Raw genomic sequence first — 22,404 nt, 5'->3', positions numbered from 1 at the left:
GGAAAAATAAACAGTACAAACACTGAGTCTTCAAGAAAAGTTTCTGAAAATCACTGCAAGGATGTGAAGATTTTTTTCTCCGAAACCACGGAGGACAGAAGACAATCCAATCTATTGAGGGGCCTGCAGGGAAGTTAAGTACTTTGTTTCATTACTCTTTAAGGAGAATGACGGGAAATTCTTCGTCAAGGGATAGTCTCTCATGGGAAATCAAGGCATTGCTTGCAGATAGTAAAGTCTCTAAGGAAGAGAAGAGCATTTAACAATTTAAGGACCTTAACAGTTCTGAAGAAAAACTTCAAAACTAAAGCAGTGGGGTTTTGGAGTAGCAACTTCATTTAGATCTCCCATCCCAAAGCAGGTGAATGATAGCAAGATACAGACACTGCAGAACAAATGAGTGTAATTCAAGGACTGAAGTTCACGGAGATTTATTTGAGTCAAGAGGCTGGACACTGAGACCAGTTAGAAGACAGACAAGCAAGTATATGAAACAGTATTACTCAAGCAAAACAAAACATCATGGCTTTGTCAAGGTAAATGATGTCCCTTTACTCCTGCAGAGAATTTGATAAATGCCAAAGTGAAAGATCCAGTAGGAGATCTGGGCTGTTGAACTGCAATCTCCAGCTAAATAATTATTTTAAGGTTAAGATTTTGCTAAGAAATAAAAAGCGAGTGTCTGACAAAGTATGAATCTGTCACTCCTGGAGAGAAAGGCCCTGGATGTCAATGTCAGAGATTTTATCAGCATGTTAATACCCTGAAGTCAAGAGACAGCCGGCAGGTGGATGAGCCACACGCTGTCAGCAGATACCACTTGAGCACACTGCAGGAACCAATTCATTCAAGACAGCACCAACAGCCCAAGGTCTGCCCATGCAGACACTCCAGCACCGAGCTGGCACTAGCAGCCTTGCAGCAGGGCTGCGGGTTAGATCGGCTCGTCGGTCCTACTGATAACAAATGTGTTCTTTTTTTGGGTAGGATTCATTTCAGTCGGGTCACTGAGCCGATTCAGCTCACGGGGCAACCGCACGATCTCTAGGGTTCACAAAACAGATTCATCTTCTGAGAGCAGCATGTTTCTTATATTAGCTTGGAATGACCATAAAACCACGCTGAATCAACATGTAAACAGTTTAATATTCACCTTCCAGCAGGCCAACAACCGAAGCCACCACAGAGAGACAAGACGACCCAAAAACTGTTGCCAGTGTTGCTTTTACCAATGCCTTTGCGGTTGACACTCTTTGGTCATGCAAAACAATCCTTTTCCCCCTAGACGCTGGAGAACTGCAGTTCCCAGTGAGCTTTTGTATGATTTCAGCCTCTCTCAGCTAGTAACCGGACTGAGACACACTTCATGGGGATCACCAACCCATTATCAGTAATTACTGAGCTGGGCTTCAATTCACACTGGTCATTTAGCTGGAAAAGGTCCCATCTCAATATCCTGAACCATCCACTCCCCACATCTAATTTGTTCTGCAATTACACCTTGGTGATCTGGCACCCTCACCCTGCCGGCAGGAAGAGCCTCTTCTCGTGCCACTGGTTTTGACTACGGGAGGTAGGTTCTGCATTTTCCAAGGAACACAGCTACCAGTTTTGTTGCTGCTTTTTTGAAGAGCAGATCTAAGTGGCTAATTTGTCCTTTGCTCTAGGATGACCTTATGTATCACTTCTTCCATGTGGAATTCGTGCTTTACTAATCCCTTCTCATCAGGGACTCATGGAGCAAAGACACAAAATGTGTAGTACTCAAGTTCCCAGGGAACCCAAGAAATTTCTCTGGCTGATCTACATGGCCTTTTAGGTCCCTCAAGTCAGTCTTGGTCAGAAAATATGTCTGGAGTGGGACATCTGCCTATACCTTCCTTCTTCAACCCCTTCTACTGAAGATTATGCTAGAGCAATTGTTTCCCTCCTGTCCAGAGCAGTTCCACACAGACCAGGTTCACTCCAACTGGCACCTCGGAGTGGGAGGCACAGAAATACTTTAGGCCTCCTCCAGATTTAATACGTATCAGTGAAGATTTAGCTGGTGCTTGTGTTCCTTTCAGCCATTCTGTGCTTAAAAGCAGGGTGGTAACATGGCCCGCTGTCTTGTTCCAACACAGGGAAGGAAAAAAGGGCAGTTCAGAAAGGCAACAGCTGGAATTGCAACACAGTGATGTAAAGCTCACAGCAGCGCCAAGCAATGCCTTCCCGCTGCAGGCACGTCCATCCATCTCCGCTCTGGTCCATTTTCAGCTGTTGTTTTAAAGGTTTCTTGACCTCCCTGCACTTAGGTTATAGATCATGTAGATTTGTGTAGGTGTTTTCTTGGTTTAGGTATTCGCTCAAAGCAGAAGTCAGTCACCAAACAGAGAGAATTAAAGTCAAGATTAAAGCGAACAGAAAGAAGCCAGGTATAGTGACTGTAACGCGTTCTGTGGAGCAGACACGCTATAAAAGGACCAAATATCTGTCCTACCAGAGCACATTTGCAACGCACACATTTCTGGCTACTAAGGTACTGTGCCAAACACAGCAGTAAATCCTCAACTGTTTGGCACATCACCTTGACACAAACAGTACTGAAACCAAGAAATAAACGCATCCAAAATTTGTTTTTCTGGGATCCACTTGCTAAGGAATGCTCAATAAATATCATTCAAAGTGAGTCGGTACTTCATGAAAACGCTTCAGAGCCCAAACCTCCCCACCTCAAAATAAACAGGTCATCAGAATTTCTACAATTCTCCAATGTAATTTAAAATCTCTGCAGAAACCAAAGCAACCAAAGCCTAAGGTGCTAGCATCGGTTCTGAACACGCGCTCGGAGGACTCACTCACCAATTAACACCGGGCTCACTCACCAATTAACATTGATTCTCTCTGGTACTCTTTGCTGAGGTGGCAGCGCTGGGTCACACAGGACACGTATCTCTCCAGAACATACCAGCACATTTCATAGTAGAAAGGATAACGGAATTTGGCGTGCACCTGAAAGCAAGATTGAGACCGTCAGTCCACGGGGAAGGGAGGAGAAGTTTGCAGCACAAGGGCCAGCCATCATTCTCATCGTGGTATCACGAGCACACACAGTATGCAGCAGGGGGAGGGGAGGGCGGGGGGAGCCGCGTGAGACGGACGCCTTCAGCATACAAAGCGAGGAGGCCGCCTGCCTGCCTGCCATGATAGCATCATTTCTTGGTTCACTAATTTGTATCCTCTTGGGGTGGCGGGAGAGGAAAGGGTTTGTGTTCTTGTGAAATCATGAAACTGATGGATGGCCCCCACGGCATTCTTTACCTTCTGTATAAACATAGGGTGGTCACATACAGATGTTAGTCACTAAAATTCAAGTTAAAATAGAAGTGGTTTATTTCATTTCCAAAGCACTATCACATGATTATTTATTTTTTTTAAATCAAAATGGCAGCATTACCTAAAACGACTCAAGCAGGAAATACATCTTTTTCCAATCACCACCTTCCCAACAATTTGATTAAACAAATGAACAAACACAAATTCTTGATGATTAGTACACACATTAAAAGCAAAAATCCCTTTTGTGGTTTACACTTCGCATTTTGATAGCGAGCTAACTTTTGCTACAAACAAAACTGAAAGCGGGATTTTGACAAAAGACTGTCGAGCTGCGCATTTTTTCTTTCATCTCAGACCTGTTTGCACACAAAAAGCTTATTCCCTAATGTTAGGTATTTGTGAGATCATTTCAGATTCAGAAGAAAACGAAGTGGGTTTCCTTGTCTTTCCCGATAGTTTTCTATCCATGGGAGGTCACTGTACCAAGGAACAATCTAGGAAGGTCCCCAAATGCAAGAACATAGAAATATTGGTTGTGATTTGTTAAAAACAGATGCCATGCATCTTGCATAAACTTGTACTTGCACTGTACACTTCTTTTTCTCCTGGTGACACAGAAATTGCATTTTGCAGGCTTGCATTCACATATTCCATTGGTATTTAGGAAACGCTTTAAGATATTTTATGGATTTTAACTGTTCCCCTAGCCAAGAGGTGTCCACCCATGTTTAATGAAAAGCTGGACTGCGCTAGAAGGAGCATTATCTTAACTGATTTAAAACAAAAACCACCACCCCACCACACATCACCCGAAAAGCTGTGAGGTCTAAACAGACCCACTACTGCAACACCTGGAAACTCAGGTCCGGCTCTGTGAAGCAGGCGCAGTCTGAACATCTGCCTGGTGACACCAGCATCCACTTGAGCATGCCAAAGGCTTATTACAGGAATGCCCATGCTTGAAAACTGTCCCCAAGGTGGGCAAAGAACTTGCCTCTGCCCCCACAGGGAGCACAAGCACTTTTAGCAGTGAAACAACATGTAATTAAGGGAGAACACACTGTGTTGTCCCACTAAATGCATCGCAATGTAGGACTTCGATATTCCATGGCAATTCGCAGAAGTTAAGATTTCTTAAATCCTCCACAAGTGGAGCTGGCAAATCTGAACTGCGTGGTACGATGGGTCATGCATCCAGCAATGCTGCAACTTCTCAAATGTTTCCCTGTCGTTTGTTATAAAGAACAGATACCAAAAAAGAAAGAAAAAAAAAGGAAAAAACCAACCAACCAACCAGCATCCCCCTAAATGTGAGAACATTTAACCCCAGGGCCTTTTTGCAGTAGAGAATTTCTTTCCTTTGGTTTAGTTATTTGTCATAAAGAAGAGCTCGAGTCACGTCTCACTATTACGGAACACAGGGGAAATTAGCCATGCTAAAATATATGCTAATAAAGGAACTCAAATTTTTCCAAGAGAGCACTGCAGGAAACAAAATTTGCAAAGAATTGACTTACAAACAGGAAGCCGCCTTCCACCCCTCAGCCTTCAAAAGGTTTTCAGCCACATGCCTGGGAATATTAAAGACATCATTGCTCAACATTTGTTGACAGATCCTGAGCTTCACCAAATTTAGTTGTTACCAATGTTAATTCAATGTGAAAGACAAGGCAGTAATGCATGCAGTGCTCCCATTATGTATATCAATCTTTAATATTCAATTTGAGTTCCTAATTGCCTCACTATCAATGTTCCAACCCACAGCAAATCCCTCCATGCCTCTGTAATTTACTATTTGCCTGAGAAGGCTCTGCCTTTGCAAGCCTTCTGAAGTAAGAGCGACCACATCCAGCGCGAGGTACCGTGCAGAGATCTGCCGCGGCCTTTGCCATGAGAGTAAGTCTAAGGGTGCTTTAAAACCTTGTACAATTTGCCTTGTGAAGAAGCAGAGAACATTATTTATGATATCCTCGAACGTTTATTAATTGATGGGTGTGAGCTGTGTTACATACAAGTCCATAATTTTTCCATTGTATAGTCACGGTCAAGTGAACTCTTATTTGGGGGGAAGTTACGCGATCATTTAAAAGTGTCCTACCTGATATGGACTCTGCCAGAGGACTAAACCCCCACCAGCAGGGAAATAGCATCTAACCAGCATTTCCAGCTCTAACTTCTATGATTAATAATTTACAATCCACAGAATAATTTTTTTTAATTATTCCTGTACAGTGAGAAAAACCCTCTCTGGAGTATGATCTATTTCCTTAGTTCAAAGTGAAATAATTTTAGAGACCTGTATCTCCCTCCAAAAACAAAACAAATTTGTAGGAAGTAAGGCACAAAGTTTCCTTAAGAAATGATTTCTCATCCACAATATCCGTTCAGATTTTGTTACAAGTACAAACTCTACTTGTATTTAATCTCTCTAATCAGAATCTCGAAAAACAACGTAAGATTATTTACAAAATAATCCATCCATCCGCTTAAAATATTATCTTAAGTTCCAAAAAACCACATCAGTAGCAAACACCGTCATCTGTGAGTGACCACCTTACGTATGAATTTTGAGTGCTCCTGTCCCCATCCACGTTCCAGTATTTTAACGCCGTTAAATTTAGACGAGTTGGGAGGGAGTTTGACACATTCTTCCTCTTCAGTAATACCGAGCTGTAACACCCCTGTGCCAAGATGATGAATCTCCGCACGGCAGCCTGCTTTGCAGTTATTCAAGCTGGTCTAGCAGAGAGCTAAACAGCTTGGCCTATTTGACTAGCTGTTAATTGGCCTCTAGGAAAGCCAGACTGCAAAATGAGAGTCTCTACAAACTGTAAGGCTGGAGAATATTTGTTTACCTCAATTGCACATTAGGAGCTGTTTCCAACAATAGACATGTTTTTTATTACTCCTTAAAACTATTTTTAAATGGCTATAACCCTCTTAAAAAGTCTCCTAGGGATTTGAGAAATTAAGCTAGAATAAGCATAACAAGTATATAAACTAGGCAATTTTATCAGGCTGTAAATCAGCATTACCATTTCAACCATGTATTTATTCTTGTCTTAGCTGCTAAGACAATAACAACTACACCTAGCATAAAAATGACTTTGAATATCAGCAATCAAAGATGATTAAGCATTATATAGCAGGTTTAAACACAGCGAAACCTCCATAAAATTGCTCTCTGCAAAATGAAGAAGGGAAACACACCTGTATTACACTTTGATTTGCGCGTGGCAAATTACTTCGTCAATCACATCGTGTAATTTACTTCTGTGCTATACACAATGGAAAGATCAATACTGATGAGAAACTCATTTGCAGTATGTTCACACTGCCAAATTTGTGTGAACTACATACTGTACTGAGTCTGCTATTCTAGCCCGTGTATGAATAAAATTATTTGAACAAAGAAATTACAAAATTTGATTGGCAAAGCAAATAAAGCAGTACGCACTGGAATTCCATTTTGAAAACATTTACCCCCTCAAGATTCCTGCGTGATATTTTTAGTTGTTCTGTCTGTTATTATTTCTAAATAACAGTATTGATTTGTCTGCCTCTTTCTTATCAAACTTCTGTATGCTTTAGTTGCAAGTCTTCTATTTTCTGTCTTGAACTTCTTGCTAGTCTTCGACTGTTCACACAGCTTTGTTATTATACAGCTGCCTACAAGCACAGGTTTGTGAACAAACGCACGGGGTTGTGCAAAACAGTGCTGGCACAGCAACATCCAAGTGCCGAAACTGTTACTGTGAAGTTGTGGAAGTTCTGCGTTGTTGGCTTTCATTAGTCTCTTAAAGCACTCAAGTATTTATTGGAGGGAAAATTATAAAGAACTGCAGATACTTTGAATTAAAATAAATCAAACCCGACAAGAGTAAAGACCTGATTTGGGATTTCCAAATGTCACAGAACCCCTTTCCAGAAAACAGTGACAGGACATTTTCGAAGAGGCAGACATCACACCCACTGAACCTTCCCACAGGATCAAGGTACAAGTGACTTTTCAAAGGCACTTCACTGTAGCTGCCCAGTAGGTTCCTAAAAGTTACCAAAAAACTTACAGGGCAATCTGCCTCCTGGTATAAAAGCTCAGGAGATCAAAGCTGCCCCCCGTTTCCCAAGCAGAAGGACCTGACATGAAGAAGCACTACTGAGCAGTTGCAACTCCAGTAAAATGTGTGTGGCTTTCGGTTGCTCAGGTCCTGTGGGAACAAGATGCCAGCTCTCTTTACATCAGGAAAAAGAGCATTTCCCTTCCAGACATCAATGGAAATAAATAAATTGTCTTTTCCATTCCAGTTACACGTGCTAGCACCCTTCATGGCAACAACACGCCTCTCCTTTGAGCAGCTGCAGCATACGTATCCAGCGTGTATTGCTGGTTCTTACAGCCACTCTAAAAACCTCCCTGTGCCAAGCTCCTTTGTTGAACTTAGCCACAGCTCAACTCTGGCAGCCAGTCCTTTTCCTGAAGCACTCCTACAGCTCATCCCTTCTCCCTTCACTCTGCAAAAGAAGCTGGTGAGCCCCTTCCTGCTTCTGCCATCCCAACTTTTTCCTGTTCAAGTCCCTTTAAAAATAAAAATAAAGGGTAAAGATACTTCACATTCTTGCCTTGGGAACACCTATTCGAAGCCAGGCTGAACTCCATCTGGCCTTTACCTCTACTTCTGCCCTCTGCTGCAGTCTCTGTTCTAATTCTTCTGAATTTCAGGTTTTGTCTTCATCTGTCTTCCACTAGGAATTCATTCTTCTACTTAAGATTCCTTCTCCTCCTAACAATCACTGCAGGAAACCAACCTCTCCCACTACCGCTTTGCAGTGTGAAGACTAGCAGGCCCCGTACCCCTGCGAAGCACGGGAGCACTCTCTTCCCAACACAACACTGGCAGAGAGAGGCTGAGGGGAGGACACCCTTCCTCTCACACTGAGCCAGAGATGTCTTTCGAAACAACAAGTATGTGTCTCAGACTAGCGCAGTCTCACTGCAAGGAAAGTGATTTGGGGCAAAAGCCCACTTGGAGCCAGAACTGTGCCCTCTTGTAGAGGTGAACACAATGAGCTGACGTTCAACACGCACCATTTTAAGACTTTTTTTAGTGAAGATGTATCACAGCTTCCCGCTGTGTGTTTTGCCAGCCCAAATCTCCACGAACGCTTGACCTGGCACCTGTGCCTGTGGTCTACCAGCACTGTCACAGCGCAGTGCCTCCAGAATAGCCAGCCACAAAAATCCTCATCTAAATTTGTACATACACTGGTCTATATTTACATCAAAATTATAGGATTGCCTTGCACGGTTTATTTAATAGCCTAGTAAAACTGTGGCACTTCCTTCAGATGCTGCTGCTTTATGGAACTGCAAAGAACATGACAGCTAGGTGTCAAGCTTATTAATCAAGGGCATAATTTTCACTCCTCGAGAGGCTGCACAGAAACCTCCTCCAGATGTAGTACTCTGCTGCAGCCAGGTGAGCATCACCATTCAGACTAACGCCCCAGCCCAGACTCATTTGTCCCATGAAATTCTTGCATTGTATGGAGTCATTGTAGAAGAAAATCCTGAGAAGCACAGAAGATGATGTTTCTCATGAAACTTCTCCACAGCTTTCTCAGTTCAGCTGTGGACATTATTCTCCAGCCCTGGGTATCCATTCCTGGGGGTTAGCAGGAGTGTACTGGTACAAAGGAATTGCCCTGTAAAGGGCAATATGCTTGTGTGCACGAGGGAATCTGTTTATAAAGTTTAGCAGGCAGACAAAAGGTACAGAATGGACATGTCAGTTGGAAGCAGGGAAAAACAGATGAGTAAACGTCACTAAAAATCGCCAACATTTGAAAGTCTCGTTATTTCATGTTTACCTCTCAACAATTCTGACATGGAGATCCCATCAGTTCGTGTTTCTCAGGAAGGAATAGGGGGGGGAGAGAGACAGAAAGAGGCAGACCACGGTCACAAAGCACTGTTCGGTTAAGAAGAGAATCAAGTATCCTTACCCTTGTTCTGTCCTCAATTTCATAGATGCGAAGCTGCATGGGAACATTAAAGCTATGCAGGATATTTCCACCAAACACCAGAGAATCTACCGGAGTATAAACCGCATGTATCCACCCTAGAGAGGGAAAGCAAAGAACTGAGAATGCCTCACACTATGTAGTATTACAGAGCAATTTACAATCAACTTTTAACAACCCCATAAACCCCATTCTGAGGGGGGAAGAGAAGTTAAGTAGTGAAAGGTTAAATAGTATGCTCATAGCCACGCTAAGACTAATAATAGCAGAAGGCATCTTATGATGCACAGTCTCACAACCCTCTGTGTGTTGAGTTCTTCTATTTATCCACAGAACGGTTTCAGTGTTTACTGAGAACACGCAAGCTTGTGACTCAACCACATCCATGACTAAGAAGTAAACTCAGCCTGCTCAGTACACTTGGCTCTCAGATGATCTCCTGGCACCTCCAGTAGGGCTGCAAATCGTGTTCGTGGTGGTGGTGGGCTAGGGCTGTGGAACCGGACTGAGTCACATCAAACTTCTGCCACGCCAGCACCACAGCACACATCTCCAGGTGTCAACAATTCCAAGTTATTGCCAGCCCTCCTTCGGAGGTGAAAGTTTTATGTTCTGTTATCAACTTCCTGAAGCAGCAATTGAAAATCTTTTTCACTGCCAGCCCCAAGTTAAAGGACTTAACATTTCTAATACCCGAGCTGATGAGGCTGTTCTGACCCTATCCTCGAAGGGACTGAATTCATTTCACGGGCTCCAAAGCGAGGGAAGAATTTTCTGCCGTAACAAAAATCCAGATGTAGCAATTCAGGCAGCCACACAGCTCTTCTGCTTCTGTGTTGTTTGCTTGGTGTGCCAGCAGACGAAGGCCTGGCTATGCAAAACTGTAGCCTCTGATCTCTGCGGTGAAAGAGGGATTGATCCTGCTAATGATCTGGGACCCATGGAGACCTGACGCTTTTTTCTCCTTTTTTTAATGAAAAGTATTACAATTTATAAACCAGCAGATAAAAGCAACAAAGAGGGCAGTCAATTTTCTCCTAACTGCGCAGTACTTTCCATTAAAGCTCTGGCGGCTTTCCTTCACTTCACGATCAGTGAGGGAGCAGGAGAATGCTGCTCTGCCTAAAGGGTTCTCCAGCTAGCAGCCACGAGAGCCTTCCTTTGCAACAATCCCTAGACGCTAAGGGCCTGCAGAGGCGCACCTGAGAAGTCCTCGAGCCCCAGCAGATGGCAGAACTGCAGCTTTCATTTAAGGGCACGTTGGTAGGAGAGTCAGGAAGGAAAAGAAATCAACATGAGAATTTTCTCCCTGGAAACATCCCTCTGGATACATTTTTTCTGAACGTCAACATCACAGAAAGGTTGAGGTTGGCTGGGACCTCTGGAGGTCACCTGCTCCAACCCCCCTGCGTGAGCCAGGCCACCAAAAGCTGCGTGCCCAGGACCACGTCCAGACAGCTTTTGAGTATCTCCAAGGATAGAGCCTCCAGAACCCCTCTGGGCAGCCTGTTCCAGCGCTCAGTCAATGTACAGGTCAGATTCCATGTGAGAAACGGGATGCAGAGAAAAACGCAGGTGGCTCGTGGCTCTGGCAGCTCTAGGTATTATCGCATCTTTCCTGCTCCAGTTAGGATAATTTCAGCTACAAGCCACTTACTATCACCCAGCATGTTTATTACTTCCAAATCAAGAACGACCAACTAGAGAGGATTTTTTTTTCCCTATAAGGGTAGTACAGCAACTATGCATGTCAATAACACGAAAACACTTCACAGTTAAAGCAGTTCATCACCTCACATGAAATACATCAGTCTGTACTAAGAGCAAACTACTGCAAAATAAATGATACTCCTGACCCTAGTCTTTGGGAAGGAAAAAAGATGTAAGGTGAAGGAGTTCAGGGTTACTGCTTCCACGAAGCAATCAAAGACTGCAGTTTCTGCAGTTTGGGGGTTGCTGGGTCCCCAAAGCTGACTTACTGGATAGTTGGTAAAACTCAGGGTCAACTTGGGTGATAATTCAGCTTAATTGCCAGTTCCAGAGATGAACAAGCTGAAGGTCCAACAAGTGCAATGACTTGTCCATGGCCACATGGCTGAGCGGTGGCAGAAGACAAGCCACAGGCAGCCAGTTACCAGCAGGACGCTGAGAAGCCTTCACCACTTGTTTACACCACAAATCTCCCAGAATAAATCGATGTACACGCAGACTGACAGATGTAACAAGATATTTTAATGGAATCATCAACATCATTCTAAATACAACCTGTTATCAAAGATTTACAGCTCAAGTAAGAAGAGTAACTGAGCTGCAACCTGGCTCTCTAGGCATATAGGAAAGGTAAAAAGGTAAAATCCTTCATTTTAAGAAATAAAATGAAACACCATCAATGCTATTGTTCTTCAAGTGTCTGTTTTTAATATAACCCCACAGCAGCCTCTTCCCACAAATTTTATTTCCTCGGTGAAAATTTCACACTGGAGTGCAATCAATTCCATTTTTTCCTTTGCTCTTTGGGTTTCAGTCTCATCACACCTTCCCTGACCTCTCAACTCTGTCCCCATTAAATGTCAAGGGTCTTTTTGTTAACAGCCTCTAGACTTCCTCAGTAGCTGTCCCAATATAACTGAGAGAAACTAGAAAAGACCAATCAATGCCTCGAGCCAATGCTCAAAAAAACCCCAACAGCGTCCCAGACATGACAAAACCTCAACAGAAAGTTTAATGAGCATAAACGTAGTTCCAATGTTGTCCTTATAGAAAAGCTGGAAGAGGTGCAAACTGAAGTCTTCCCTAAAATACCTGAGACAACCTCTGGTTCTGCAGATAATACACTGAATTCCCTACTTACGTTTCTAAACTAGGTAGCTACTCATTTAACAAACAATTAGTACCTTCAACTGACAGATGCAAACTCCTAACTTCTGAACTGAGCATTAGGTCCTTCAAGACACACGTATTTCTAGTAACAAGACTGAAAATACTGTTTTGTTTTTATGACACTGTTCTCAGTATTTTTTATGATACAGTTCTCAATAACAAAGCACTGAAATCCACCAGAAAGCCACCAGGAAAAAAGTTAAAATAAACCAGCGACCAAGCAACACACAGAAAGCCGTTTACTGTAAAGCCCTTGGAAGTCAAGTTCCCTACTCCTGCCTAAAGCAGAGCATAAGACAATTTCCACACGTGGCTCAGGGATGAGAAAGGACAATGCCGTGGGTATCATCCCTTCATGGAGGAACAGCGTGGAAGCGTGGAGCTGGGCAAACAGCTGAGCCCCAGGGACACCCTAACATCTCCAGCAGTTGATTTGCTCCCAGAGGCAGGATCCAGCCCACAGCCCCTCTGCCAGCGAGAGGACGCAGGCCTGACAGAGGGGTCACCTGCTGGCAACACGGATCTTGGCCGCTTGGCTGCTGAGCATTCTTCGGTCACCCTGCATCCCAAAATAGGCTCAACTCGCCTGAGGAACACGGAATATTGAGACTGCAGAGAGACAAACATGAAGAGGTGTGTTCCAGGGACGCGGGACACTATGTGCAAGATTAGACGAAAAAAGATAAGAGAATTGACAAGGTAGGAAAACACAGCAAGATTGGCACAGAAGCTACAAGGGAAAAGAAAATCTTCTGTTCTAATATTAACAAGACTGTGTACAGAGACAAACCGAAGACACCAGTACCAGAAGTAGGAGGAAAGAGACGAGCAGAAAGCAGGAAACGCTTCCCATGAGCATTGTATATTGTGGAAACGAGCTCTGAGAGCAGATAAACTTGGATGGCACATGCCATTAATTTCCACAGCTTCGATGCAAGCACGACTCAGAAATAAACTGTGAGGAGGACGAGCGCTCATTGTGACCACTTGCTACCAAACACACCCACGTCGGAAGCTTCCCAGTTATGGAGGCTTGTAAAGAGGAAGAGAGACCTCCAGGGAGGGTGTGTGTAATCCGTAAGACAACAATGAAGGCCAAGGGGACTGCTTTGATATCATCCACATCAACACACCCTGCGTGTCTTACTTTCAGCTACACTGTTATTTTGCTGGACGGACTGACAGGTCCGTTGACATGTATATGGTCACATCACCATGTATATGGTCACATCCGCTCACGTGTGTCTGAATGTTCCAGCTCTCACAGCAAAAACTTGCCACGCAGCCTCCAACAGAGACACCTCTGAAGGGAGAGTCATCAGTTCTCTCCTCGGCAGCTGCTTTCCACTGTCTACATCAACTCAGGTACTCCTGCACAACCCTGCATGTTCCATGGGTCTGCGCGAGACAGGAGATAACATCTCTCCCCTTGGCAGCATTCCCAAACCCAGAAACATTCTCTCTCTGTTTCTGTCCCTCCCTCTCTCAAAAAAAAGGGAATGCAACACAGAATACAATACCACAAATTTAATTTCATCCTTAACGCTAAAAAAGCACTGGAGCGATATCAGAAGAAAGGGATTAAGGACAGAAAAAAATGCCAAAGTCAGAGGAATAAGATATTGTTAATTTTTGGCTGAAAGACAAAAAAAAAAAAAGCAGCACCTGCTGAACATTATCTAAAGCTACTATTAGACTGTACAGATGTGACACATACTGTGTGGCCTCAGGGATGAGTCAATAAAGAGAAACCTTCCTCAGAGGTGACTGGTTTCAAACCAGCCTGTCGACAGCAGTTCCATTTGATCCCCGTTTGGTGAGGCCTAACCCAAACTGCAGCAGACGCTGCTGAACCAACACCGGTTGTCTAAGAAAGAGGCTAACGAGCAACTGGACATGGAACCGGCCACGGTGATCTTTCTTATTGCAGCTCTCGATGATTAACGAGCGTTTCTTCCTTCCCAAAACAACCCTAGCTTACGAAGTAAAACCAGCATTGGGCAGGAATCTTATTCAGGAGACTCAGAAATGCCCTCAGCTGGTTTACAGTTAGAAGTTATTCCACTGCTCCTAAGGTACACTCGAATATTTAGATGTTATCATCTCTAGTAAATCAAGAAGGTAAAATTAACAGTAAAAAAGCTTTTCTTAACAATTAAAAGGAATACACAATCTCATTATCTTCTGAATTTTATAAAACAAGTATTATTAAACATTACAAACTTGTTAGAAGATTTCAGGGGCCTGTAAATTCCTGCTGTATCTTCAAGAATGGAATCATCCTTCCAAGAATAATAAAATAGAATATTAACTTATCAAGAAAGCTACAGGGCAAACAGACTACAGACTCCAGGCCAAAACCATGGCGCATCCATTTCCAGTAGTAACTGAACAGATATTTTGCTCTGTGATATAGAAGGCATACATGTTTTCCTGTAATTCTACAGCAACTTGGTCTGGAAAAGCTAAAATATGTAAATAAATTAAAAATTTTTTAAAAAGGAAATCAAAAGTGACTAAGGAGATGGCCTTACAGTGAACAATGCCAGCAAACCAGACAATTTCTCTGAACAATAAAGAATAATGATTGGGTCACAGTAGTGCCCACAACCAAGTATATCAAGGAAACATCATGCTTACATTAAGAGTAAAAAATTAATGATTTTTGTCCCCAGTAATACAAGTAATCCAGCAATTCTCAATCTTATGTAATTTGATAAGAATCAGGTAGAGCACTGCAGAGGAACAGAACTAAAATCCAACATCATGCTGTCACCTTCCATCTGAAAGTAGCCACTCGAGGCAAAAACTCTCTCTGATGCTCTCCGCTGATCTTCATCGCTTGGTCCCTAAAGGTTCCGGGCACGGAGCTTCCACTAATGTCAGTGGAAGCTCCTGAAATGGGAAAAGTGAACAGCAACCAAAAATAGCAAGACAGCTATGCAGCCCTAACACGACTCCCTGCAAAAAAATTTACCAGTCAGATTTTAATAGCCTGTCATTCTCCCTGATAGAAAGCCTCTGTGCTACCTTCTGGCCCCATTACACAATAATTCATCAAATACTGACTGGCACGGCGGAGGTGACCTAGAACCGCACGCTCGTAAGAGGCAGAATCTTACTGATAACCACAGATACAGTACTTGAAACGCTCTGAGTCCTTGCTAACCACAGTGTAGAGTCTAGCACAGAACAGCCCTTTCCAGCTGCTTTCCTTCCTCCAAAAAATGTTCATCCAAGAAAAGTCATTATTTCTGTATTTGACTGCAAACCAGAACTTTGGAGCACTCTAATGTTACCATAATAACCATCACAGAACAATGAGAATATTTTGTTAGACTGTGGCTCATTTTTCATCTCTCAAGAAATTGAGAGATTATAACGACATCTTTCAACGCACTAGGCCCCACAGCGTGTTACAGTAAAGAACATAAAAAATAAAACAAAAACTGCTTACTCAGTGGAGGACGGCTAACTACAGGGTGAGACACAGCTTTCCTAAGACAAGCATGCAGCAACACTAGGGAGAAGCTTGGAGAGGAGGCAGAAGGAACGCCATGCCCAGCTCACAGCAAGTGACCTCACCTGGATTTTGATCACAGGAAAGCCTAAAAGCTCAGCACTAAAAAGTCTCCTACAAGATCTATTGGTCTATTAGTCTAAAGTCTATTCAAGATTTGACCTACATCGGTCAAGTCTTGAAAATCAAAAATGCACGGTGACTTCTGTCCGGTACTTTACGGACGGTATTGGCCTATCACTTGAACTGCTCCTGCCCGATCTAAAGAACAGACAACGCACTCAAAATGGCCTGGCTACTTGATGATTCCCCCCAGAGGCAGCTCTCTTGACTACCAGCTCACTCACACTACAACATCACATCTCTTCACTGTACTCACATTAACACCACAGATTTGGAAAGCCTGCAGTAAAAGACACCCATACCAAGCTTATCCGTGGTCAAGCCGACAGCAGTATCGGTAACAACCCAGAACCAGCTGAGGTCACCTTTTCACAATTACACACTTACTTCACAATATTAGCAACAGAGACAAATACTGCAAGACAGATTTCCCACAAGAAACTACAGGCTGGCCTGCTTTCGCATGCCCCGATTTTGCATGCGCAAACACTCTTGAATTTCAGGTACAAGCGCCTACATCAAGCATAAACACACACACACAAGAAAAGGTCACTTTTTTGGAAGAGAGGTATCAGAGGAAATTGAGAAAAAAGCAAACAAGCTTAGCATATTCCCAGCTACTGCAAGATCTTGTTTGTAGAGGACAACGGGGAAGGAGGAGAGAGACAATATCCCTGTCAGACCCCCAGCACTTACAATCAAAATGACATATTCAGCAAGATTAGAAGACTCAAAAGAGCACCTGGATTGAAAAAGGATCAATTTTTCATTTAGCGTATGCTTGATTTTGAGCTTGGGTTTAGGAAGCAACAGTGAAGTTTAGAAGTACACAAGAGGAATGAATGCGATGTTCAGAGAACCAAGATGGGGAGGGAATTCCACGCATAAAGCACCACTTGGGGGAAAGGAAAAAAAAAGTACAAGGATAAAAGTAAGAGATGGTTGAGATGGTTTACAGAGCATGAAGAGTGGAGTGGCAGGTGAAGGGCATGAAGGGGAGAGAGAACAGGTTCCAGTGAAGTTAAGCAGTGATGTAAAAGGAAAAAAATATTTACACTCAAAGTAAAAAGGCACTAAAGGTAGTCAGAAACCAGGTAGCGCGTTTTCATTGACTTAGTGAGCAGTACATTGCAAGCAGGCTGCAGGGGAGCAATCAGGAGGTAATTGAAGAAGTGGCTGCATGCAAGCCAGAGACAAGTGCCTACAGAAATCCTGAGCGGAAGAAATCTGGAGGGACGCTGCTCAGTCCATCCCTGCCACAGCGATGACAGACACCTGAGTATTTTCTCCATAACCAACACCACGGTGGACTCCAAGTGCTCCCACTCTGCACATCCCCAGTGCAAACCATACACACTGTCTTGAAGAACGCTAACAGCACAAACAATACTGGACAAGCTCTAGGTTTGATTGTGATTGATAAAATTGTGTCCCTGCTGAGACAATAGCTGCACACTGAGATTATGGTTTCCTCTCCAAGACCCTCACAGCTTACACAGAAAAAAAGAAGCATTTGCTCTACAAAGAGCTTCTCTTCTGTCTGGCAGGTAGGTCCGGTACGCAGCGTCCGCTACATCACAGCGAGATGTTACCTCGACCAAATTTCATCCCTGTTAACAGGTAACCATATGAAAGTTTAAATTGCTCCTGATAAACACGCACAGTGCTAACACCCAAGGGCCACAGCATTCTTCACTAATAACTTGTCCTTATGCACGAAGACATCTCCCATCCTGGGAAAACAACACAGATTTCTACAGGAAAATTAAAAAAAAAAAAAATCATTCGCTGACTCGAGTAGTTACTGTAGCTTCCTCCCCCCTCTTGAACCTTCAGCTGCTCTCACCTCTTGAGCGCACACCTGGCCATAAACCCCAACAAGTCACAAAGGGGTGTATTTCTCAACTGACAATTAAATGCTGACATCGGTTTAGATTGTACTAATGGAAAAGGCCGGGTTCCTAGTTAAATTATCACTTCACTGCAGACTTTACCAGTCGATCATCCTTGACTCACCAGCGGGAACTGGTAAAGTGGGAGGTGAGAGCTGGTAACGGTGCATCACTTGCTTGGAGAAGTCCTACGGGGCCATGAGGAGTGCAGCTTGGGTCCTACACGCGGCACCGGACACAGCATCCCTCAGAATCCCAGCTCACTTCCCTCCACCCCATACTTAGGAGGGACTCCTAAAGCGCTGCCAGATGCACTTTGACCCAGGACGACTCGCTACGCTGATAATACCTGGCTCATTTTCTCCTTGATACCACAGCTGTGATCGTGCCTTTTGGTGCTTTCCAGGGTTAGCAGCATAGGTAGAAACTAACTGGTTTAAACTTAATCCTGAAAAGATGAAGGTGGTGATGCAGAGGGAAATACCCCGAGGCCCTGGTGAGCGCTATAATTATGCCTTCTGTAAGAATAATTCCCATTCTTGTGCAAGTGCTTTGTAGTTTCAGGGATTTACTGGATCTACTGTTGATCCTAGATTCTCAAAGAAACCTTCCATCTCCCACAAGCCTATGATCTTACTCCCCCATGTGTCTTGTTACAGTCTTCTCTACCGACTTCATCCTTTACCCTGTGATGATATAATAGCATTGCTGGGACCACCCCCAAAAACGACTTGAAAATGAGAGCACAGCGGGAGATTTCATGCAAAAAGGCCCTTCACTGACACGTTCTCCATTCGCAGTCCAGCCGAGCACTAGCTGAATCACTCCACACTTTCTGAGACCGGACCTGTCATTAGAAGGTGTTTGCCTCGCGGCCGAGTTGAGGCTGGTTCAGAGGTTATCAGGCTCAATTGGAAGTGTGGGACACGCTGGTTTTACAGGCACCCATCACCAGAAGCCAAGCACTACCAACGGTTACTGAGTGCATACAAAACACATTCAAACATTAACTAGTGCGATACTCTCACAAACCAGAGGGAAGAGGTCACAGGAACTGACCTGTTTTACAAGGCTATGCTCAATTTGCTGACCTGGAACAGCTTTTAACTAGGCATTTCCATGCTCTTAAAACAAACGGGGAAATATTATCCTTTCACATAAGTAAGAGATTTGTGGAAAAGTTTTCTGACAAAATACACCAGAACAAAACCCTGGAATCCGTGAGGTGCTTACGGAGAAATTATTCATGTATGCCTTTCAAACGTGGCACGGAGCCTAAAATGGCTGAGGTATTGGCATTTCTGTACTTTGGGCTTTCCTATGAAAACAGAAACCACAGTCAAAAAACACATTTGGAACCACTTCGCTCCAGCCACCATGTTACAGTTGTGTCCTGTACAGGCTCCCACAACTTGCTGTGTTCCAACTGCTGAGCATGACTAAACTAACAGACAGAAAGTCTTATTCGTAGGAGGCTGCTCACAAGGGAACAAAGATAAATACAAAGATGCAGTAACGGGATCTAAGCAAACAGCACAGGCACACTCAAACACCTAGATCAAACAGTAACAGCACATCCTGACCTGCTTCAAGGGAAGACCTAATTCCTTTAATGGATTAACTCCTACACCCTCCAAGTCATTCTGCCTGTCACATCCCAGGCTGATTCTTACCAAATGCTTACCAAACATGCAAATTTGTGGCCTTCGGTTGATGCTAATAACACTCCCTAGTTAGCAAGAACATTATCAGTGACTTCCCGTGACCTGCATTCTATCTGTCTCCAAAATTTAAAAAATATATATAATAATCTTATCCCCACAGAGTAATTCTAGAAGCTGAAGAACCACCAACCAGTCCTTCTGTCATGTAAAAAGGCTATCAATATTTATTTCCCTGGTAAAATCCGCTAGACAGAGGCAATGTATTATACCATTATAAAGAAACTTGCAGTCCCATAATACTCAAAGAGAGCAAAGCCTGATATCATTTGAAATGAAGAGCGTTACAGATTGCACCATCCTTAATCCATTTTAGGCAGCAAAATAAAGGCCTAAAGCCACCAGCCTTCAAAGCAGCAACCATTTGGTTGCTTTGCAGGAAGAGGCTGAATCACGCAACGCAGCCACTGAGGTGGGCAGCAGTGTACAAACAAAGCACGGCTGGGCTCCTGCAAGATGCCTGGACTCAGCACAACCTCCATCAGACCGAAGTCCTGAAGAGTTACGACAACAAAATAAAGCTGTTTCACCACAAAGCAACCCTAAGTGAGCACAGCATCTGCTGTTCCATGTACTGGAATCTCCACCGGGCTCTATCAAGGACTCAATCCACCTCACACCACAGACAGAGGCAAAGAAGTAGGGTCGTGAACCACAGGTGAAACTTGCCAGAAGAGTGCCGGAGACTTGACATCTCTGGTTACTGAATATATTTAACACCAGTTTTATCTCAGAATAAGAAAAACAGAAAAGTCCCTGTCCAGGAAGACAAACAACATTAACGAAAGACTCCGACGAGAAGAGGGGGACTGACAGCCCCAGGGACCCAAGTCCCCTCTCCTTTTCCCTAGCACAGCCCAAGTGATCACTGCATCCACTTCCTTAGTCTGAATGGGACAATTGCTGGGAAATCAAGTGCATTCAGCTCCTTGCCTTTCCTTTGCCCAGGAAATAAAGAGGTCAACATGGGGTTCAGATGTGAAGAATTGTTTCACAGACAACTGTTAGTCAAGCACAACAATTCCAGTGATTCCAAAACCAGTTAACAAACGATACCTGAAGGAATGAAGAACGTATAGCCTTGTTTGAGTTCAATTCTTTGGCATCTTTCCACCCTGTCTCCCAGAAAGATATCACTTTGCTTTCCTGAGAGCACCCATTCTTCATAAAGTTCTAGATTCTGCAGAGTAGGCGGAATCAGCCAGAAGATCTAAAAATAAAGCAACGATTTAACTATTACCAACAATCAACAAAAACACGCAACTGAAAAATTCCGAGGAGTTTATCGTGTGTTAGAGGAATGAATGCATAGCACCGAGCCTGCTTTCTGCATAAAACACGTGATTTCCAGGTACTGTACACAGAAATCCAGAGTAGACAGCAGCAGCAATTAGCACAGGGGCTGGAAATGTCAAGGTAACTGTCAGTTGTCATCTCTCTTCCATGAAGCATCTTATTCAAAAGATGCCTGCACAGTTTACGTTCAGTTCAAAACAATACGTTGGCATAGCACAACTTCACTGGACACAGATGACCAGAATCTGTACCACAAAGACGTTCAATCTGCTGTATTTTCTTTAGTGCCCGCCATACGCTGTCTACGCTAGAATTAGGAAAAAGCAACCGAAAATAGCAAAGATGTGAACGTAGCCACACACGCTGTATATTTCAACATTTCTGTATTCTGCACTATTTCAGGTCGGGTATGGTGTGCACACTAAAGGAACACAGAATCTCTAAAAGGAAACTGAGAAGCTCTAGCTACAGAAGGAGACTTACGAGGGCACTCTGACCCAACAAGGGTACACACAGCCATGTACTCACTGCAAGACGCTTCTAAAACCATGCAGCAATAACAAGCGTAAAACCACCAACAAATAACACATCAGATATTTCAAATAAAGCACTTGCTTGTTTCACAAAGGTGAATGGTGTCTTTCTAGTTCAGCAAACCCCATGCACGTCAACAAAGGTAAATGAAATAGACTGCTAACTGATTAGCCAAAAAAAAAAGGTGAAAGAGAAAAAAATGAAAGAAAGCAACCCCATCCCTCCATAGCAGACAGAGAGGAATAACAATAAATTTCAAACAAGGTTCACCTACCTTCCCCCCACGGAAAACGTGATACCACACTGAAGTGCCACCAAAATCAATATGAAAATCAGTGAAGCATCCTTTCACACTCATCAAACAGTACCTGAAAGCAGAGCGAAGGACAAAAATGAATCAGTCTGAAACAGTATTTTTCATGCCTTAATTTGCAGAGGTAACATGTGTGATACTGTTTCCATCCACTCAAGTTTTTGCATTTATAGTACAGTTTTTTTTTTGTCTCAAAGTAACTATAATTAGGTTTCTGCTGAAAAACGTGCATCTTGAAGTTTGAGTCTGCTGTTCATACAACTAGAAAGAAAGCTTCAGAGTTAAGGAATGGAAAAATAATAAAAGTTATGTTGTTCAGAAATATTTCTGATGCCACTGCCTATCCCTGGGGTGATCTCTTTAATGCTCTCCTTCGCACTGAGACACAACCTTCAGCAAAAGTTGTACACAAATTGCTTCAAAGAGCAAAGTTTTGAAAAATCTAATTTGCTTATAAATCCTCCCACACGTTTAATCACCTACTTGCCACTAATGCCATTTCTGCAAGGATCTGGGGACAGAAACCTCATTTGGCAGATTAACTCTTTTTTGTTCACGTTTCTAGGCATTTCTGCATCAAAAGGCATAAAGGAACCAGCTGGCAGCATTGCTGAGTATTATCAAATCCTCTATTTTTTTATGCCGTCTTGATTCAGGTTTTCAGAGCGGTTTAAAGTCGACATCGCTGGCAAGATACACAAGAGCGCTCATCTCGCTGCACGAATCTCAAGCCTCCAGCCACCATCTGTAACTAATGGCCGAAACACAGCCGCCCTTCTCACTATA

At 43.4% G+C, this 22,404-nt stretch overlaps 1 protein-coding gene across 19 annotated transcripts in view; it reads right to left on the bottom strand.

Moving 5' to 3' along the window:
- Nucleotides 1–22,404, bottom strand: part of KDM2B (lysine demethylase 2B) — a 110,314-nt gene that overhangs the window by 50,581 nt on the left and 37,329 nt on the right. For 16 of the 19 annotated variants that reach the window (XM_048073805.2, XM_066978983.1, XM_066978984.1 and 13 more), the window contains 4 exons: nt 21,580–21,673; nt 20,532–20,685; nt 9,322–9,437; nt 2,865–2,991 (listed from right to left, as the gene is read on the bottom strand). In XM_048073805.2, coding sequence (XP_047929762.2) covers nt 2,865–2,991; nt 9,322–9,437; nt 20,532–20,685; nt 21,580–21,673 — 491 coding nt within the window. Of the gene's footprint in view, nt 1–2,864; nt 2,992–9,321; nt 9,438–20,531; nt 20,686–21,579; nt 21,674–22,101; nt 22,374–22,404 lie in introns of those variants that run through there. The other 3 variants (XM_013173314.3, XM_013173323.3, XM_066978986.1) reach the window with 3 other exon arrangements.

Source organism: Anser cygnoides, chromosome 17 (genome assembly GCF_040182565.1).
Source record: "Anser cygnoides isolate HZ-2024a breed goose chromosome 17, Taihu_goose_T2T_genome, whole genome shotgun sequence".
Lineage (NCBI taxonomy): Eukaryota > Metazoa > Chordata > Aves > Anseriformes > Anatidae > Anser > Anser cygnoides.
The sequence above is the reverse complement of the archived record's forward strand: the minus strand, read 5'-3'. Positions and strand labels throughout refer to the sequence as shown.